General features: G+C 44.6%; 2 protein-coding genes across 6 annotated transcripts; both read right to left on the bottom strand.

Moving 5' to 3' along the window:
- Nucleotides 1–3,569: 3,569 nt before the first annotated feature.
- Nucleotides 3,570–10,671, bottom strand: LOC134161496 (serine/arginine-rich splicing factor 7-like). Of its 2 annotated transcripts, XM_062614379.1 has the most exons (9): nucleotides 10,507–10,671; nucleotides 9,918–10,098; nucleotides 9,605–9,781; nucleotides 8,583–8,657; nucleotides 8,358–8,459; nucleotides 7,824–7,877; nucleotides 5,510–5,554; nucleotides 4,741–4,776; nucleotides 3,570–3,871 (listed from the first exon to the last, which is right to left on the bottom strand). In XM_062614379.1, exons 1-9 carry the CDS (start codon nucleotides 10,526–10,528, stop codon nucleotides 3,847–3,849), a joined length of 717 nt encoding a protein of 238 aa, XP_062470363.1. In that variant the 5' UTR covers nucleotides 10,529–10,671; the 3' UTR covers nucleotides 3,570–3,846. The 2 variants fall into 2 exon arrangements, with proteins under 2 accessions (XP_062470363.1, XP_062470364.1); XM_062614380.1 differs by lacking the exon at nucleotides 5,510–5,554.
- Nucleotides 10,672–11,065: 394 nt separating this feature from the next.
- GEMIN6 (gem nuclear organelle associated protein 6) lies at nucleotides 11,066–16,387 on the bottom strand. 4 transcript variants are annotated; one of them, XM_062614381.1, is made up of 3 exons: nucleotides 16,260–16,387; nucleotides 13,924–14,069; nucleotides 11,066–12,282 (listed from the first exon to the last, which is right to left on the bottom strand). In XM_062614381.1, exons 2-3 carry the CDS (start codon nucleotides 14,049–14,051, stop codon nucleotides 11,907–11,909), a joined length of 504 nt encoding a protein of 167 aa, XP_062470365.1. In that variant the 5' UTR covers nucleotides 14,052–14,069; nucleotides 16,260–16,387; the 3' UTR covers nucleotides 11,066–11,906. The 4 variants fall into 4 exon arrangements, with proteins under 4 accessions (XP_062470365.1, XP_062470367.1, XP_062470366.1 ...); XM_062614383.1 differs by having other exon boundaries at nucleotides 16,247–16,386; XM_062614382.1 differs by lacking the exon at nucleotides 16,260–16,387 and adding an exon at nucleotides 14,807–14,949.
- Between the last annotated feature and the right edge of the window lie 15 nt (nucleotides 16,388–16,402).

Here is a 16,402-nt window from a genome sequence, read left to right as displayed (position 1 = left end):
TTAAACTCACTTCTGCATTTGGCCGAGACTTTACTGAGTTAAGTCAGTCATAGAGCTGACCAGAGATGGAGCTGTTTATGGTTCGAGCCAATGCCCTCAAAAAGGTGAGCACGTTTTGATTCATGTCAGGTGGTTCTGAAATAGGTTTAGAGAACATCTTCTGGTGAGGAGGCTGTACCAGATCAGTTGGAGTAACATGCTGGATCCATGCAGGCTGTTCTGGTTAGTGTAAAGCTGCAGGAGAGTGGAGGTTTCCCCTGGCAGCCAGGCTTCTCCAGTTTCACCCTGTGCTATGAAAAAGTCTTCCAATACCTAAAGGGCTGACAAAAAAGCTGACAGAGGGGCTTTTTACAAGGATATGTAGTGACAGGATGAGGGGGAATGGCTTTAAACTGACAGAGGGGAGTTTTAGCTGAGATATTAGGAAATTCTTCCTTGTGAGGATAGTGAGGCCCTGGCACAGGTTGCCCAGAGATGCTGTGGCTGCCCCATCCGTGGCAGTGTTCAAGGCCAGGTTGGATGGGGCTTGGAGCAATCTGGGCTAGTGGAACGTGTCCCTGCCCATGGCAAGGGGTTGGAACTAGATGAGCTTTAAGGTCCCTTCCAACCCAAACCATTCTGTGATTCTGTGACTGCTGTAGTGCACTAAAAATGGATCCTGGGGTGGATGGATGGTTACTGTCAACCTCCTCTGGTGGCTGGTATACTTCTGCCACCCTGCAGAGCTGGAAGAAAGCCCCACTTTTGGAAACTTCTACCCAAACTCCTACTCTGGGGATTGGACTCCTACAGAAGAGTAGCAAAATGCTGCAGTAGTAATATTACTTCTTTCCTTTGACATTGCTCAACTCCAGTGCTGAGCATTGCTACAGCTGAGCTGCCTGATGTACTAGCAATTGCAAATAATAGCAAGTGCCTTAAGTGAAATAACTTTGCTCTCATCTGTAATAGTAAAACCAGAGTAAATGCTGTCTCTACCACCAGCCCTGCCTGGAAATAGCCTCCAGGCTGAGGCATGATGCGTACAGAGGGAAGCACATCCTTGCAAGACTAATGTGATTTTTCAGAAAGTACACTTACTTGTAGAAGCAGTTTCACAGCAACACACCCTTGTGTGTGGAAGACAGGAGTATCAAAACCAACATACCAAGGCAGCAAAATGGTCTTTGCAGATGATATGTTGAACTGCTGTTGTGGTTTAACCCCAGCTAGCAACTAAGCAGTGCACAGCTGCAGTCCACCCCTGCAGTGGGCTAGAGGAGAGAAATGGTAAAGATAAAAACAGGTTAACAGGTAAAGCAAAAGCCATTTGTGCAAGCAAAGCATATCAAGGAATCCATTCACCACTTCCCATCTCAGGCAGGTGTTCAGCCATCTCCAGGACAGCACAGCTTTGTCACACGTAATGGTTACTTAGGATGACAAACACCATCACTCTAAGCGTGTGTGTCCTTCCTTCTACTTCTCCCAGCTTTATATGCCAAGCATGACACCACACGGTCTGGAGTATCCCTTCAGTCAGTTGGCATCAGCTAGCCTGTCTCTGTCCCCTCCTCACTTCTTGTGCCTCCCCCCCCAGCCTACTCAGTAGAATGAGCAGCAGAAAAGGCTGTGTAAGCACTGCTCAGCAGTGATTAAAGTATCTTTGCATTATCACACAGCTGTCAGCACAAATCCAAACCACAGCCCCATACTATGAAGAAAATTAACCTTATCCCAGCCAAAACCAGCACTACCACAGGTGACTGGAGTGTTCCCACAGCTTGATGTTAGTCACCAGTAGCACCATACTTCTGTACCTCCCCACCTGGACAGGGTTAATAAAGAGCTGTTAGGGTGTAGGGATCCTAGGGCAGGGTGTTAAAGCACTAGAGGCACATGGAGTTTGCTGTCAGACATAAGCTCTGTGTGAAGCAGGACTAATAGAGCATTAAATGGGAACTGATTCTATTTTTCACCTCAGACTTCCATAGAAGTGGTATCCTCTTGAGTAAATGACTTCCCAGCCATCAGAGTGTTATATTTTGGATGAAAACTAGTGCTCAAGCAGGGGCTGTATGACTCTTCCCTCATGTACAAGCTAAGTTCCATGGGAATTGAAGTGAGGGCAAGGACAGCTGACTGATAAGTAGCTACATTCCCCTAGCAGAGGCAGGACTTGTGCAACATCCTGGTGTCTTGCCTGGTGGTAGAACTGCTACGTCTGGAACGAGCAAAGCATAAATTGATGCAATCAAAAGGTGACAGTGAGTATGGAACTGTGAGCACACCCCTCTTATCTCACCCCCTTGGGCTGCAGCACTAGCTGTTATTTCAGGATTTCTAAATAGTGCCCTATTCACTGACAAATACGCAATTCCTGGAAATTGCATATGCACTTCAAGGACTGGGCACAGTGGTTATATTACATCTTTCAGCAGGTATGTGCTGCCCCCCAACCCTCCTACCCCCAGTAATCCTCCTTCCCTCCATCCTCCTCTATCCCAGCTGCCCCCCCCCCCCCCCCCCCCTTGTGACACTCTAATACCTGACTGAAAAAGAAATGTATTCACTAGAAGTGTTTTAGTCTACAGGTTTATTATGGAGTCAGCTTGCTTTGCAGTACAGAGAGGAAAAAAGCCACCCCCCTCTCCCTCTTTAAAAACACTGTTGTACAGAGCAATTGTACCATTGATGCAATAAACCGTGATGGGGCAGGGAGAAGTGAAAATCACCTGGCACTGTCTTTACTAGTCTGTTACCAGCCATTATCAGCTGCAAACTGATAATGACCACTCAAACTTGCAACTGCCTTGCACTAGTTTATCATACTTGTATTAAATCCCCCAATGGTGAGATGGCGGCCATCTGTATACAGGCAGCCACAGTCCAGTTTCTGAAGCAGCAGTAAGTCCCATGGTTGCACTTTACTACCAAAGGAGATGATGTGACCAGTCCCACCAGGTCAGTGTAACATGAACTCTCAATGCCCCAGATATACTGACTGCTACTTAAACACGACCTGCAGGTTCTGCTTGTGACCTTCAATCTATACAAAAAGCTTTCATTTCTCCAAAAGAGTATTATCTTCTGCACCAGAACTGCCAGTTTATCCTAACTATCACAACTGGACACAGAACAAGATTTCTAGAAGTATTTACTTCAACAGTTTACATTCCAGAAATATTCCAAATACCTCCAAGTGAGAAGTCCACTGGTCCTTTAATCATTAGGACAAAGGAGCATTCACAGTTGTTTTTTTCCAATCGGTTAACACCCTTCCTAAGCATTTCTGAAAGCCAGTTCATCAAGTGCACAAACACCCCCAGACAGATTTTCAGCTTCACTGAGCTTTGAGGAGGTGCAAATAAAACTACACAGTACAGATCACCATAGCATTTAAGACCAAACATTAACACTGGCAAACTGGTACTGGTACCCTAATCCGTGCTCCTGCACACACCTGCAGAGCTACTGACTGGCTGCTGCACTACCCTCAGTTCACAAGCGCCTCCTGCTTTTCACCAGTAACCCGTAACCTGCTTCAGCTACCCAAATATTAACAGAAAGAGCAGGGTTATCACAAAATACTTCTTTAGAAATGCAGTTTATTTCAACGCTCCAATAAAAAAAGCCCAACGTTTCCAGATCACAGAACATTAACACAACAAAGGAGTTTTGCATTAGTCTACTACTAAGACTTTTAAAATGTTCATGCCAATTGTTAGTCAATAGAAACAGCCTTCTAGGACTAAGCCCTTACATTTATAAAGACACCACAAAATCCCTTATAATAATGTAAACAAAATAAATTTTTCTTCTTAAACTTTTTTAATTCAAATCCATTCTTTCATGACTTCCACTCCTTCAAGGGCTTCCTGATGGTGAGTGACTGAAAGGGAAAGAAAAACATGAAAAGCAACTCTTACAGCAAACCCAACAAACAGAAATTTTATGTGCTACCCCAGGTTTCCTCTGCTCGGGAGCCCTTCCTGCCTCATAATGTCCCTTACTACAATGTTCTCATTTACAGTTGATGAATAATGAGAAGTGTTATATTTTACTCCTTTACAAGTAAAAGCTGCATTAAGCTTGAAAACGGCAGGCAAAACAAAGAGCCATTAGCTGCCATAGCTAGGTGAGACATCAAGCCTGCTCAGGAAGAACCTTGGAGGCCTATGCTCCAGCTGTGCAGAGGAATTCCTACTCTGCCGTAACCTGCTGTTTCAGTTTAGGGCTCTCTGCAAGGCACCAGCTCAGACTATGTAAATTCCAGCACACACTTCTCTGGTTCCGTAGGAAAACCTGCTTCTTCCTTCACAGTGCACAGCAAAACTTGGCAGTGGTGCAACTGAGACCCAGCTGCGAGGAGCCACCAGCAGGAATTTAATCCTAGCACACATACATAGTTTGCTCCATACCTCACATTATTCACTTCTTCCCCAGATTCTAAGTTCCTCGGGAACTTTGGGAGAGCTGATTCTCATTTGCTCACGTTTTCTGTCGACTTTAACATTTCATTTAAGTAGGTTACCTCAGGGTTACTGTCATGAAGTTCTGACTACCAGTGGTAGGAAGTGCCCATAAAACATCATCTTTTCATAGTAGGAAGTGCCCACAATAATTCATCTTTTCACACAGTTCACAGATCAAGACAAACTTTAAGCTTCTATGCTTGCACAAGTTAACTTCTCCAGCACTCGTGCCTGGAGTGGTTGCTGTGTAACTGTATGGCACACTCATGTTTTAAGGTATTCCTACCTTCTCTTTGGAGATGGTGATCTGGACTTTGAACGACTGTTAAAAAAAAGAAGAAAAGCCATTGTCGTGGTTTAAACCCAGTCAGGTAGCTGGAAGTCAAAACACAGCACTGTACCAGTTAACACAAAGGAAAAACATGACTGCTACTGCGGAACCCAGGACAGCCATCAATGTGATAAACCTGTACAAACTCAGCAACTGCTTCGGGCGACTTAAAACCAGTAAGAACAGTTTGATGTTAAACATGTTAAAATGCTGATGACAGAAAGTACATGAAATTACATCAAGCAAGAAGCTGCAGTGGAGAAGGACAACTGCTGAAAACTGGAGCCCTCAGGAAGAACAACACAGCACCAAAGCAGCTGTAAAATGATCACAGCAGAACTGCAAAGCAGGAGCAGTGAATCACAAGGTCAGGAACACTAAGAACTACAGAGCTGAGAACTAAAGGTAGGGAAAGACATGCCCCAAATGCTGTCAAAAATACTTTCTGTCACAACTATGGGTTAAACAAAAACCTGTATCCTAGGAGAATTGTTTAATGTCCAAAAAGAAAAAAAAAAATAAAAAAAAACATTAAAGTATGAAAAATACTTTAAAAACAGCTATTAAAAGAAACCTAGAAGAAAAAACTAGAAGAAAAAAAGAAAAGAGAATGCCCACCACACCTCATCCACATGCAACTGCAATACTGGTCCGAGGGAAAAAAAAACAACCACCAAACCCCAAAACACAACATATTGAGTGTTGCTTGTATGTATATGCTCACCTTTTAGCAGGTAAGCCAGATTTAGATCTACCATGGGACCCAGACCTACAACAGGAGAAAAATAAAGCTCAGCAAAGCAGCCAGTAGCATGCACATACAATGAAAGTTAGCTAAACCAGCAACAGCAAGTTCATACGATGTGGTATCACAAACTAGAGAGGGAGGCTCTGGTGCTGTAGGCTTTTCTTGTGATGGTTCAGAAGAATCTTTTAGCTCTTATTCCAGAGACCCCCCTCATCAGAAGACAAGAGTACAAGCACAAGAAGCTCCCCAGCAAAGCTTCAGCTACCACCTTCACAAAACAAGACCTTGTAAGCAGCTCCCAGACATTCTCCCCATGTATTTTCAAGTATAGTACAGCTCTTCCATTAGTTATCCCAACAGCATTTTGGTTCTCTCTTTATTATCTGACTAGTAAAGTGTAAACTATTCCCAGTTCATCTTATGAATTAAAACTACTCCAACAGCGATACTTTCCTGACATTTTTGTTCCTTTACCAACTCAAATATTTGCTGTTACTTAGAAAATAACTGTATTCCCAGAATGCTATAATTCAGGCATGAACATCAGAAAGCCTGGTGCTCAAGAGTCAGTTGCTTAGCAGACTTAGCCAAAAAACAAACTTCTGGTACAGGCTGCCCAGAGAAGCTGCGACTTTCCCATTCCTGGCAGTGTTCAAGGCCAGGCTGGACAGGGCTCGGAGCAGCCTCGTCTAGTGGAAGGTGTCCCTGCCTGTGGCAGAGAGTTGGAACTGGAGGAGCTTTACAGTTCTTTCCAACCCAAACCATTCTATGAGTCTATTTCTGCTTAGAACTGCTTTTAAAGGCTAACCAAGATTCACCTTTACCTGACCTATTAACTTATAGAAATACTACATGGACACTGTAAGTTAAAAAGAGAGTTACATACCACTGCTTTGAAACCTTCCTGGTCACAGCTCTTAACATTAAAAACAGTTATTTTGCTACTGTATCACAGTTACACAGAATGGGGTTGCTCTCAAGTACCCAGAACTTGCATTTTGCAGCACAAGCACAACTTTCAGCACACAAGAGCATCATCTTGCTACCAAAACTGCCGACAAACCTTCCAAGAGGCACAGCAGCAAAGCAGAATTGCAGGTCAAAAGCTCTAAAAGCAGTGCTGGTTTTGTACTTGTGTTTTGCAGAATTAGCAGAGAACAAGAACCTCTGGAGTTTTCATGATGTTGCCAATACTCTAGCCCTGAACTACCACTTCTTGCACACCTGCATAAAGTCATCACTTCCCAGAAATTTCAACATGAGTATCAAGTCCTTCATGCAGGAACATGACTGCCCCAGATGTCCCTGAGCAACATCAGCAGCATCCAAACTCTTCCACAGTAGCAGCATGCATTTTGAGCCCTCATTACAGGCTTGTACAAATAGTAAGTCAGGACAGCTCTAGTAATAATCATCGTCCCCCTTTAGGCTCAATGTGCAAGTCCCAAGGTAGCAGACTGAAAACATTTCTCATCCCCCATTATAGTACAAAACAGAAGATAACTACTGCTAACTTCAGATCTCCTGTCCACCACATTTTTATCCTATTCTTTCACCCTTCTTCCAACTAAAACTTATTACGAAAGATGGAGGAAAATAATACAGGAACACTTACTCTATGCCCATTTTACTCAGCTTCCATTTCAGCATAGAAAATATCCAGATCCATAAAACTAGGGCTGCATGTCAGCGAAGTCCTTCAACACACCACCTGTGGCATTAGGACTCATGGTCCTGTCCACTCAACCCTTCAAACCTCTCAAGTCAAGCACCTTACCCCATGTAATATAGTTCTCAGCAATTTAATTTGATCTAACTCTCAGAACTGGAACTGACAAAGCTGAAAAGCTGTAAGCAAGAGTTCAGTTAATAGTAGCAACCACCTCATTGCTTCCCACCCAGCCCCACCATTTGGGATTTACAAAGAAACCATGCAAAGAAAAACCTAAGCAACATTTCCTGCAGGTCTCAAGGTCAAGCATTCTCTACATGCACAGGTATTAACTAGTCCTCAATACTTCTCTCCACAAACCTTAAAGCATATATATGCTTTGTTTATGGCTATAGAGACACGATATATAGAGTCCACAAACCAAACAAGCTCATGTTTAGTCAAGAAATCAGCCACTACTATAGTCTGTGAAAAAGCGTAAATTACTAAATGCAAACATTGCTGTGCAATTCAACTTCCTAAACCCTTCCAGTCAAATTCTCCCAGGAAAGCAAAAAAAACCCACAAAATAACTACCCCCAATACTAGTATAAGTTTCAATTAAAACAAGTATTTTACCTGCTTCGAGGCCATACAACAGACCGGGACCTTGAGCGTGACCTGGACCTAGATCTAGGAAAAAGCAGCAACAGATCAACTACTGCTATATAATTCACATAGCTGAGATAATATTCTTTGATTTTTATGATACTAATCTCAGATAATTTTGTTGGAACTATTAGTTTTGCAAGAATAACGTTTATTATTAGAAAGATGTAGTACATTTAACCAGTACTACCCAGAACACATAAATTCTACTGCCCTAGCTGATTAAGCACAGTTACTCCTTGTAGCTTTAAAAGTGAAGTATGAAAACTTAACCTTGGATCAAAGCTGTATCTTTAGTACAGCTGAAGTATAAAAGACCTCAGAAACAGCAATTCCAGAATTTTATGTTTCGTTTTTAACATCAAACAAAGCATTCAGCTAGCTCTGAGGAATGTTACACCATAAAGGCTCCTGTAAACACATGAACTGCAAAACAATCTAAATGTTAACTCCAATAGTTACGTTCCCTTCAACAATGTTGTGGGCTTAATGAAGAACACAAACCTTGATCTCCTTAAAGAACCAGATCGAGATCTGCGGGGTGAAAATGACCTATACCTACGAGGAGAGATTGACCTGGACCTGCGGTAGGAAGCTGATCTCGATCTACAAAAGAAAGGGAACACCAATTAGAATTACTGCAAGTGATTTTTCACAAGGAGCAGAGAAAGGAGTGGAGCAGAGGGAGGAGTAAGGAAAGGCATGTATATACAACAGGCAGAAACCTACCTCCTACCACGACTCCGACTGCGTGAGCGAGAATACCTTCGTCCTCGGGACCGCGAACGGGATCTCGACCGGGACCTAGGTTTAGGTTAGAGAAAAAAGGTATGAGGACAAAGCTGCAGCAACCAATGCATGTGAGGCCCTGCTGAAGTCAAAACTTATTTCAGACAACTAAAAAGAAAACAAAAAAAAGAAACAAAAATATATTTAAAAAAAAAAACAACACAAAAAGAAAACCACACCACTACCATCTGTCAGCTGGAAAAATCTCTGGGCCTACTCGTCTTGAGCATTTTACTACCTAGGAAAATGTTAAAAGCTGAATGACATTGCAGAATTACATTAGAATAGAAAACACTGTAATGCGTATTTAAAATAAACCTTGCAAGTTTGCAGGTCGACCCTCTTTGGCCCAAGGTCTAGCAGATCTAGACGATCTAGAAGTATCTATAGCCGATCGCTGCATCTAGGTGTTCTCTTCAATCTAACGACGATCAAACTGACAGCCCAATGAGCCAGGGTGAGGCTTGATTGACGCAAGAAGATTTTTCTAGGTGGGAATGTGGTCAATCTGGTGTTCCTCTTTCTAAACCGGAGGGGGGCCCCAATTGAAAGCCAAATTTACTGTTACGGCGATCACCGTCTCAATTTTTCTGCCCTTAAAGAATAAGGTGAAGCTACGTGTAGATGGCTCGAGGGGATCTGGCCTCTTATGCTGATCACCTCAAGGTCTAGGAGGATCTTAAGTGTCGGATTTGCAAGGCGCCTCAGCATGAAATCTTAAGGCTCGTGACATTCTGAATCAAGGCGACTGACTCAAACGAAGAAACCTGAAAGGTTTTGACCAGGTTGATTATTAAGATATTAACATTTTATATGTATTAGCAAAAAAAAAAAAAGTGATATACACCTGCTGACTTACAATATTAAGAGTTAAAGCTGGTGCAACATTGTGTTCTTGGCTAACAAGAGCTACACAACAGAGAACTGGTGAAGCAACCCAGCCACCCTGGCCCCACACGTACCTGCTCCTCCTTCGGCGACTATAGCGGTGACAATCATAAGCATAGTGGCCTTTCTCACCACACTCATAGCATCTGTCGTTTGGGTCAAAGGGGCGCCGGGCAGGAGGCCTGTCATAACGGGAGCGACGAGGCATCCCAGTTGACACTTCCACTCTAACTCTGGAGCCACATATTATCCTGAAAGACGTAGTATGTATGAATCACAAGAATACTTGTCTCCCCTGTGCCTGCTACACACAGAACGGGTACTGATGATGGGTGCAGGCTAAAACTGCAGCCACAGCAGTCAAGGACATTTCAGGCATAAACATACTTTCCATCAAGGCCAAGCACAGCATCCTCAGCATCCCTCGGATCTTCAAACTCCACGAAGGCAAACCCCGGCGGGTTCCTCGCGATCCACACGGTTCTCAGGGGCCCGTAGTAGCTGAAGGCTCTCTCCAGCTCGCCCTTTCCAGCGCCGGTGCCCAGGTTCCCCACGTACACCTTGGTCTCTGCATGGATGGACGCCATGTCAGGCCCGCACGCCGCTCCGCAAGCCTGCAGTGCGCAGGCGCGGCCCAGGACACGAGGCCGCGCGCGGGCCGGCCGCTGCCGCCCCTCCCCCCCCCCCCCCTTCGCCTTGAAGCGCCGCCATGTTTGACACCGCCTCCATTTTGGTGTGCTCCCGCCGCTCCGCTCCCTCCCTTCCACACCGCCCTCACCGGGGCCCACTGTCCACCGAACCCGCGGCCACCGACCCACGGCTGCTCCAGCAGCCTCTCTCCTCGGCCCCCTCCGCTCTCGCAGCCGGCCGCCAGAAGCCAACGGCCACCTTTTCCCATCCCTCAGCGGAGAGCGAGCGACGCCGCTCCCGCCACGGGCAGCCCCCCGCTCGCTTCACACTCCCCGTTCCCCCTTACCATAACGCCCATAGCGCGACATCTTCCCGGCTGCAGACTGAACCCCGCGCACCACCCTTATGCACACGGAGTCTCCGCTGCGACTGCGCGCCGCGCCGCGCCCCGACCGCTCGGGGAGACTGCGGGGTGGGCTTTGGTCGCTTGGCAACGCGGGGCGGAGCAGCCCCGCTCCCGGCCGCGGGGAGATCTCGCGAGAAGAGCGGCGGGCGGGCGGCGTGCTGAGTCTGAGGCGATGAACCTCACCAGGCTCTTCGCTCCCGGGCAAGGAGGTGCTACATTCTGCGTGACGGGGCGTTCACAAGCTGTTCTTAAAGCGGCTGAGCAGAGTTTGACCCGACACTAGCTCTCACACCGAATACAACCCAATGAGCCTTGCGTGCCCTGGAATTCAAGTACTGCCCAATCCCCTCATCCAGACAGACGGCATAAGCATTTTTGTTGGCATCTACCAACCTTTGCAGGGAGACACGCACAGCAGCATACGTGCAGATAACTATTTTTAAGAAAAAACAGCGTGAACCTGACCAATCTGAAGTGATTTTAAATAAGCCACAGCAGGAATGAGCATGGCATTTTATTAACAAGGGTTAGGCAGGCTTCCAAAGTGCATTTGATCACATTTACATGTTTTGGTGTGATCTCAAGACAGAACAAATCAATATAGGAAATAAATGAGGGCTGTATGTTAACAAGCTCAGGAATAATAACACAATGATTCTTGCACTGTGTGCTGCCAAAAGATAAAACCAAAGCAACAGGAAACAGAAACATTGAATTGCACGGAATTCTCTATGAAGCAAAGGCCTTCCAATCACTGCTGCTCTAAAACAGCAATGATAGATAGGAAATGTTTTAAAAACCTGCTCTTTGCCTGCTATCTTTCCCTAATAATTTTAAAAACTTGGACCTACATTATAATCCATGTTCCAAATTAGGAGAACAGTTGTGGGGAAAAAAAAACAAACAAAAAAACAGAACAATTTTTTCATCTGGTTCGGTGATTCCAAATTCAGATAAACATGTCTACACCACTGGATAATTAGATTAATTTTAAAGGCAGAAGAAAACACAGTTTAAATTTATCATATATCATCTTTCACAGTACTGTTACAAAAATAGCTATTCAACTGATACATTATCTTATTCCTGATACAGTAAGCTTACATCATCAGTTTAATACATTATCATTACCCAACAGCTTGCTTTTAGTAAAAAACAGTTCAGGGAAAACATGTTTCATGGTTTTAGTTTATACTGCTTGTTTTAACCCTTTCTTAACATACAAAAATCAGACAAAAGTATCTAAACCCAGCATTTTTGCAAATATTTATACCCCAGACAGTTCCTAAAATAGGCCAGGTACACTCATTCCTAAAGGCAACTGCTTTAAACAGCAGATATCATTGGTTTTTCTCAAGATAGCCCTGTATTAAGCCTTGAACTCGAGACAGAATAATCTCATTGGAGCTGCTGCACTCTTCTGGGCCATATGGTGGGTCAATAGTCAATACCCCTGCCACACATAGCGTCTTTCCCGATTCGCCTTGCTCTGTTATGGGGATGTGGTTTGTTTCTAGCCAAGTCTTCAAATTGTTCTTCCTCTTTTCAAGTTCCTCTGGGCTGTAGGCTTTGCTTTCCTCAGGTTCAAATATGCAAGAAAGCCGTTGCTTCATTTCATCGTCCCCTTCTTTCAGTATTTCTACCTCCTCGACAGCATGGCCCAAGACAACTGATATGGACACACTTTCATTCTCCGGGAATGTTGCAAGGACAATACTGGCAAGGAAAGAAGGATGCATGAGTCACTGTATTTAAATGAAGACTGAGAAAAAAGAGGCCAAGATTCTTGGAGATGAGTGCTCATTAGTGTCAGCATAACCCAGAATTTAGTCACCATCGAGTACTCAGCATTCTTCTTGAAGAGCATGCTGCTATACCTTTAAAATAATGAAAATGTGTGGCTTTGCACCTTCTGGTCTTGAATTTGAAACCACTCTAGACACGATCAAGCAGAACGTTACTTTCACAAAAAAAAAAAGTGTACATTAAAAGCAGGGCTGGGAATCTAAATATTTTTGTGCAGCATTCCCAACCTTGCTGAAGAACCTTAAGTCTTCCAACATTCAAAACCAACATACATTCAGCACTTTGAATGCTGAAGGCAGTGGTGGTAGTTAACATCAGAACCTTTTAATGTCAAATTATTAATACCTCATTATTGATCATGACTTTTTTAGTTTTACATGAGTGTTGCTAACTTCTTAACTGAAAACTATAGCTTGCATACTAAAATGGGACAGCAGGTTCAGGCTCATTTTGTAGCAGCCTGCTCTTTTCCCAAGGACTTTTTCCAGAAGTCCTAAAATAGAGGTAGGAAAGCAGCTTGTTACATTTCCAGGATCTCTTCCCCATCTGTCAACATAGAGGATCAGAAAACCTTTTTCTGTCTTGTGGGAAGAAACACTCCTGAATTTGATGCCAGCACTTTGTCAATCTACTGTTGCCACCATCAGTGGAAGTAATGACTTTCTGGGAAACTTGTGATGAAATATGCCTTGATTTTAGCCTGAGCCATTCCCAGAATCACTCACAGCTGTGTGTACCTTTCCTCCTAAAATGATGGGCAACTCCAAGAGAAGATTAGAGTATTGGAGCTACTCCAGAGTTGAAGTAACAACCAGTTCTTCTGAAACATCAGAAGCTGGATGGTTTTGTTTCTATCCTCCATCTTGTGCTCAAGTGGGACAAGCACACAACCAAAAAGGTCTGAAAATGCTCTGGCAGCACGGAGACAAATTTCTGCCCATTCTCTGGTGCGTCCTACGTCTCAAACCCTGTTTTCAAGTTACTCATTTGAAATACTAGAGACCTGTGGTACCACTTTCTGGCCAATGTCATGGCTGATTTTCCCTGCTTCCTCTCCAAAGCAGCCACTGCACTGTCATGGCTGTTTGGCTGCAGGAGAGAGCTGGGCATCAATGTGAGAACTCTGGACAGAGGATAAGGATTTGAACATCTAAAGCATTAAAAATATTCCTTTATTCCTGCTTTCTGGAAGGAGGGCTTAGTATATTATTAAAAGTGATCCTGAACACATGGATATCATTTAAAGTACTAACCTCAGGCCCACAATAAAGTTAGCATGAATTCAGATTATCCATTCCCAAAACTCTTCAATCCTTTGAATGAGATTACAGTGGTTTTAGGTAAACTGGCCTCATCAACTGCAATATTGCTTTCTTTTAGGTCTTGACAATCAAAACAAAAACAAAACAAAACAAAACCAACCAAAAACCAGAAAACACAACCCAAACGTGCATTTTTTTTTCTCCAAATAAATTTGCTTCAGTCTTGGAATCTTTTCCTGAAAAACTTATCTTCCCTTAGCTTTACGGAAACAAAAGCTTTGGTACTTACCTAGCAGAAACTGGATCAACTGTTAAGACCCATCCTTCATATTCATGTTTCTCAACTACAGCAACTTTCACCAGTTTGTTCAAATATGTTTCCCACTCTAGAGGGCTTTTCTTCTGCCACTCATTCATATTTCCTGCATCCAGAACCTAGAAAATAGAGCAATTAGCAGAAGCAATGAATCCTTTTGCTTTGCCTTTCACATGAGAAGCAAATTTGCATCATGGTACGAATCTTCCATTTGTCTTAAGCCTAATTTGCTTTATTTTAAAAGCCAACATTCACACAAGTGGTTTGCATATTGCTGCAGTTCTGCAATTTCCCACCCAGTTCACCCATTTTTAAAGGCACAAATATTGACAAAAATTATTGCTCTGCTAATATAACACTGTCCCGTGGCATTAAATATTACATGTGTTATTCTGCCCCCTTACAAAACCTCGGTTTTCCTGATCCTTAAGGGCAGAATTTTACTCCCCTTACTCTGTGTACTGGCACATCCCTGGTGTCTATGCCCTTCCATTGCCTGCTATCCACCCGGATCCTGGCTCTATCCTCATCCCCTACAGTACAGCAAGTGCTCTTCCACTCTTTTCTCCGTACCAGCTGCACTACTAGCAATCAGAGCAGAGCCACCCTTGTTGCAGCGTGGTGTCGCACAACCGTTTGTCTCCATCCCCGTATCCCACCGGATGTGGGCTGGGGAGAGATGGAGGGCGGACAAAGGGCAGGAGGAAGCGCCCTGCTTTGTTCCCCCAAGGGTCCTCAAAGCCTGAAGCGGGACGGGTAGGGCAGGCAGCGAGCTGGGCACGGCAGGAGAGCCACCCAGTGCCACAGGGCAAGAGAGGGGAGAATCCCCGGCCCTGCAGCCCGGATTCCCGCTCACCGACTCGATTCCCGCGTCTGCCGACGGTGCCCGGGAGCTGGGCCTGCCGCTTCCTGCTGCCGCTCAGCGCCCTCCCCCGACACAGTTTGAGTATTTTGGGTTATTTTAAGCACGGAATTGGAGGCTTCCGGGGCAGGAAAATGCTCAGAGATGCGGTGTTTTAAAAATAAGGGTGTGCATATAAATTATACATAGGTTTATATACATAAGAGGCCAGATTGCGAAACAAGGAGGTGGGGCATGCACCTACCCCGTGTGCTGCCTTCCGCCTAGCTAGAATTCGGCCGGGTTTGGCAATCCTGCTGCTAGAGCTGGGATCACTCACTCCAGCATGCAAAACCACTGCCTCTTCAGGAAATCTGGGTACTTAAATAGGTATAGGTGCGTGCTGTGTGGATCCACTCCATAAAAATATATCTGCTCCCTGGTTTACAGTTGTCTTCACAAGCACTCCTGTGTAGCCATGAAGGTGAGAAACGTGTTTTCCCATCCCAAAACCTCTCTCTTAACAACGAAAAGCTGGAAAAGCTTCCTATGGATGAAGCAAACCAGCTGCCATTGTTTCAGTAATTTTAAGTGTAAGCGAGCATGTGATGGTTTTGAGAGCGTAACAAAAATCAAGGATATAAAACAAGTCTCATGTTGCAAGCTTGAGGAGGTTAATTTCCTTTTCTAAAAAAGTTTCAATTGAACTTCCACAGTGCTACAGTGATTATTTAGGAATGGTCTATGCCTCTGTATTCGGCTACTGTTTTCTTTCAGAGTTATGATTTATTACAAAAGCAGGGATGAACAAATCTGTTTTCATTATAAAAGCAAGCAACACAATGGGAATTCAGAGCTCCTGTTTGAAAGAAAAGCAGTGGAAAGACGGAGTATGGTTTGGGTTTTATATATTTGTAAGCATAGCACATTTTAGGTTTACTTCCTAACCAGTCCCCTTCTGGATCATGGAATGGAGGGCAGTAGTCCCTTTTGATCAAAATACTCCAAACATACTCGGTTTTAATTTTTGCTGGTCTTAGTCCATACTGATTTTTTTCTTTTTCTATTGTAGTTAATTGTTCTGACTACAGAGCCCCTAATTTTTTTATCCTGTCATCTAAGCTGTATTTACAGACAAAGGTCACTATCGTGAGCAGTTACTACAGCTTTTACACCGTAAATTTAACCTTAAGTCACAGTCAAAAAGCGGCGCAACTCTCATAACTCCAATAGCTGTACTAGTAGTGGAAGCTGTGGCACAGATGAAGTTGTAAATACACAATTCGTGAGACCAAAGAACTCCGCCGGTATTACTGCACCGCTTCCCCAGTCCTACAGCGCCCTTTTGGGAGGACCGGCAAAGCCCGAACCGCTTCCCTCCGCCCCGGGGAAACGGTGCTTGTCAGGCACTACTGGGCCTTCGCTCCTCCTCCCGCCGCGGTCCCGTTCGCTCACCGCGGGGACCCACCGGTGACCGGGCGGCTCCCCGAGACCGTGGTAGGCACAGAAGCCCGCTCCGCCGGCTCAGGCGCTCCCCCTCAGCCGCTATAGGCCGCACGTCGCCGTGGCAACAACGCCCCGCTAAAGCCCGTCCTACGGCCTGCGCGGACC

The sequence above is a fragment of the Pezoporus occidentalis genome, unplaced genomic scaffold, assembly GCF_034315485.1.
Source record: "Pezoporus occidentalis ecotype Australia unplaced genomic scaffold, CSIRO_AGI_Poc_V1 ctg175, whole genome shotgun sequence".
Classification (NCBI taxonomy): Eukaryota; Metazoa; Chordata; class Aves; order Psittaciformes; family Psittacidae; genus Pezoporus; species Pezoporus occidentalis.
The sequence above is the reverse complement of the archived record's forward strand: the minus strand, read 5'-3'. Positions and strand labels throughout refer to the sequence as shown.

What these genes read in the sequence shown, in the direction of transcription:
- LOC134161496 (XM_062614379.1), bottom strand. Translation starts at nt 10,528, where the DNA reads ATGTCGCGCTATGGGCGTTATG. An exon ending in AGTCGCCGAAGGAGGAGCAG is followed by an intron (nt 8,658 to 9,604) that starts GTACGTGTGGGG and finishes ACCTAAACCTAG; the next exon opens with GTCCCGGTCGAGATCCCGTT. An exon ending in AGTCGGAGTCGTGGTAGGAG is followed by an intron (nt 8,460 to 8,582) that starts GTAGGTTTCTGC and finishes TTTCTTTTGTAG; the next exon opens with ATCGAGATCAGCTTCCTACC.
- GEMIN6 (XM_062614381.1), bottom strand. Translation starts at nt 14,051, where the DNA reads ATGAATGAGTGGCAGAAGAAAAGCCCTCTAGAGTGGGAAACATATTTG. An exon ending in GTTGATCCAGTTTCTGCTAG is followed by an intron (nt 12,283 to 13,923) that starts GTAAGTACCAAA and finishes TTTCCTTGCCAG; the next exon opens with TATTGTCCTTGCAACATTCC.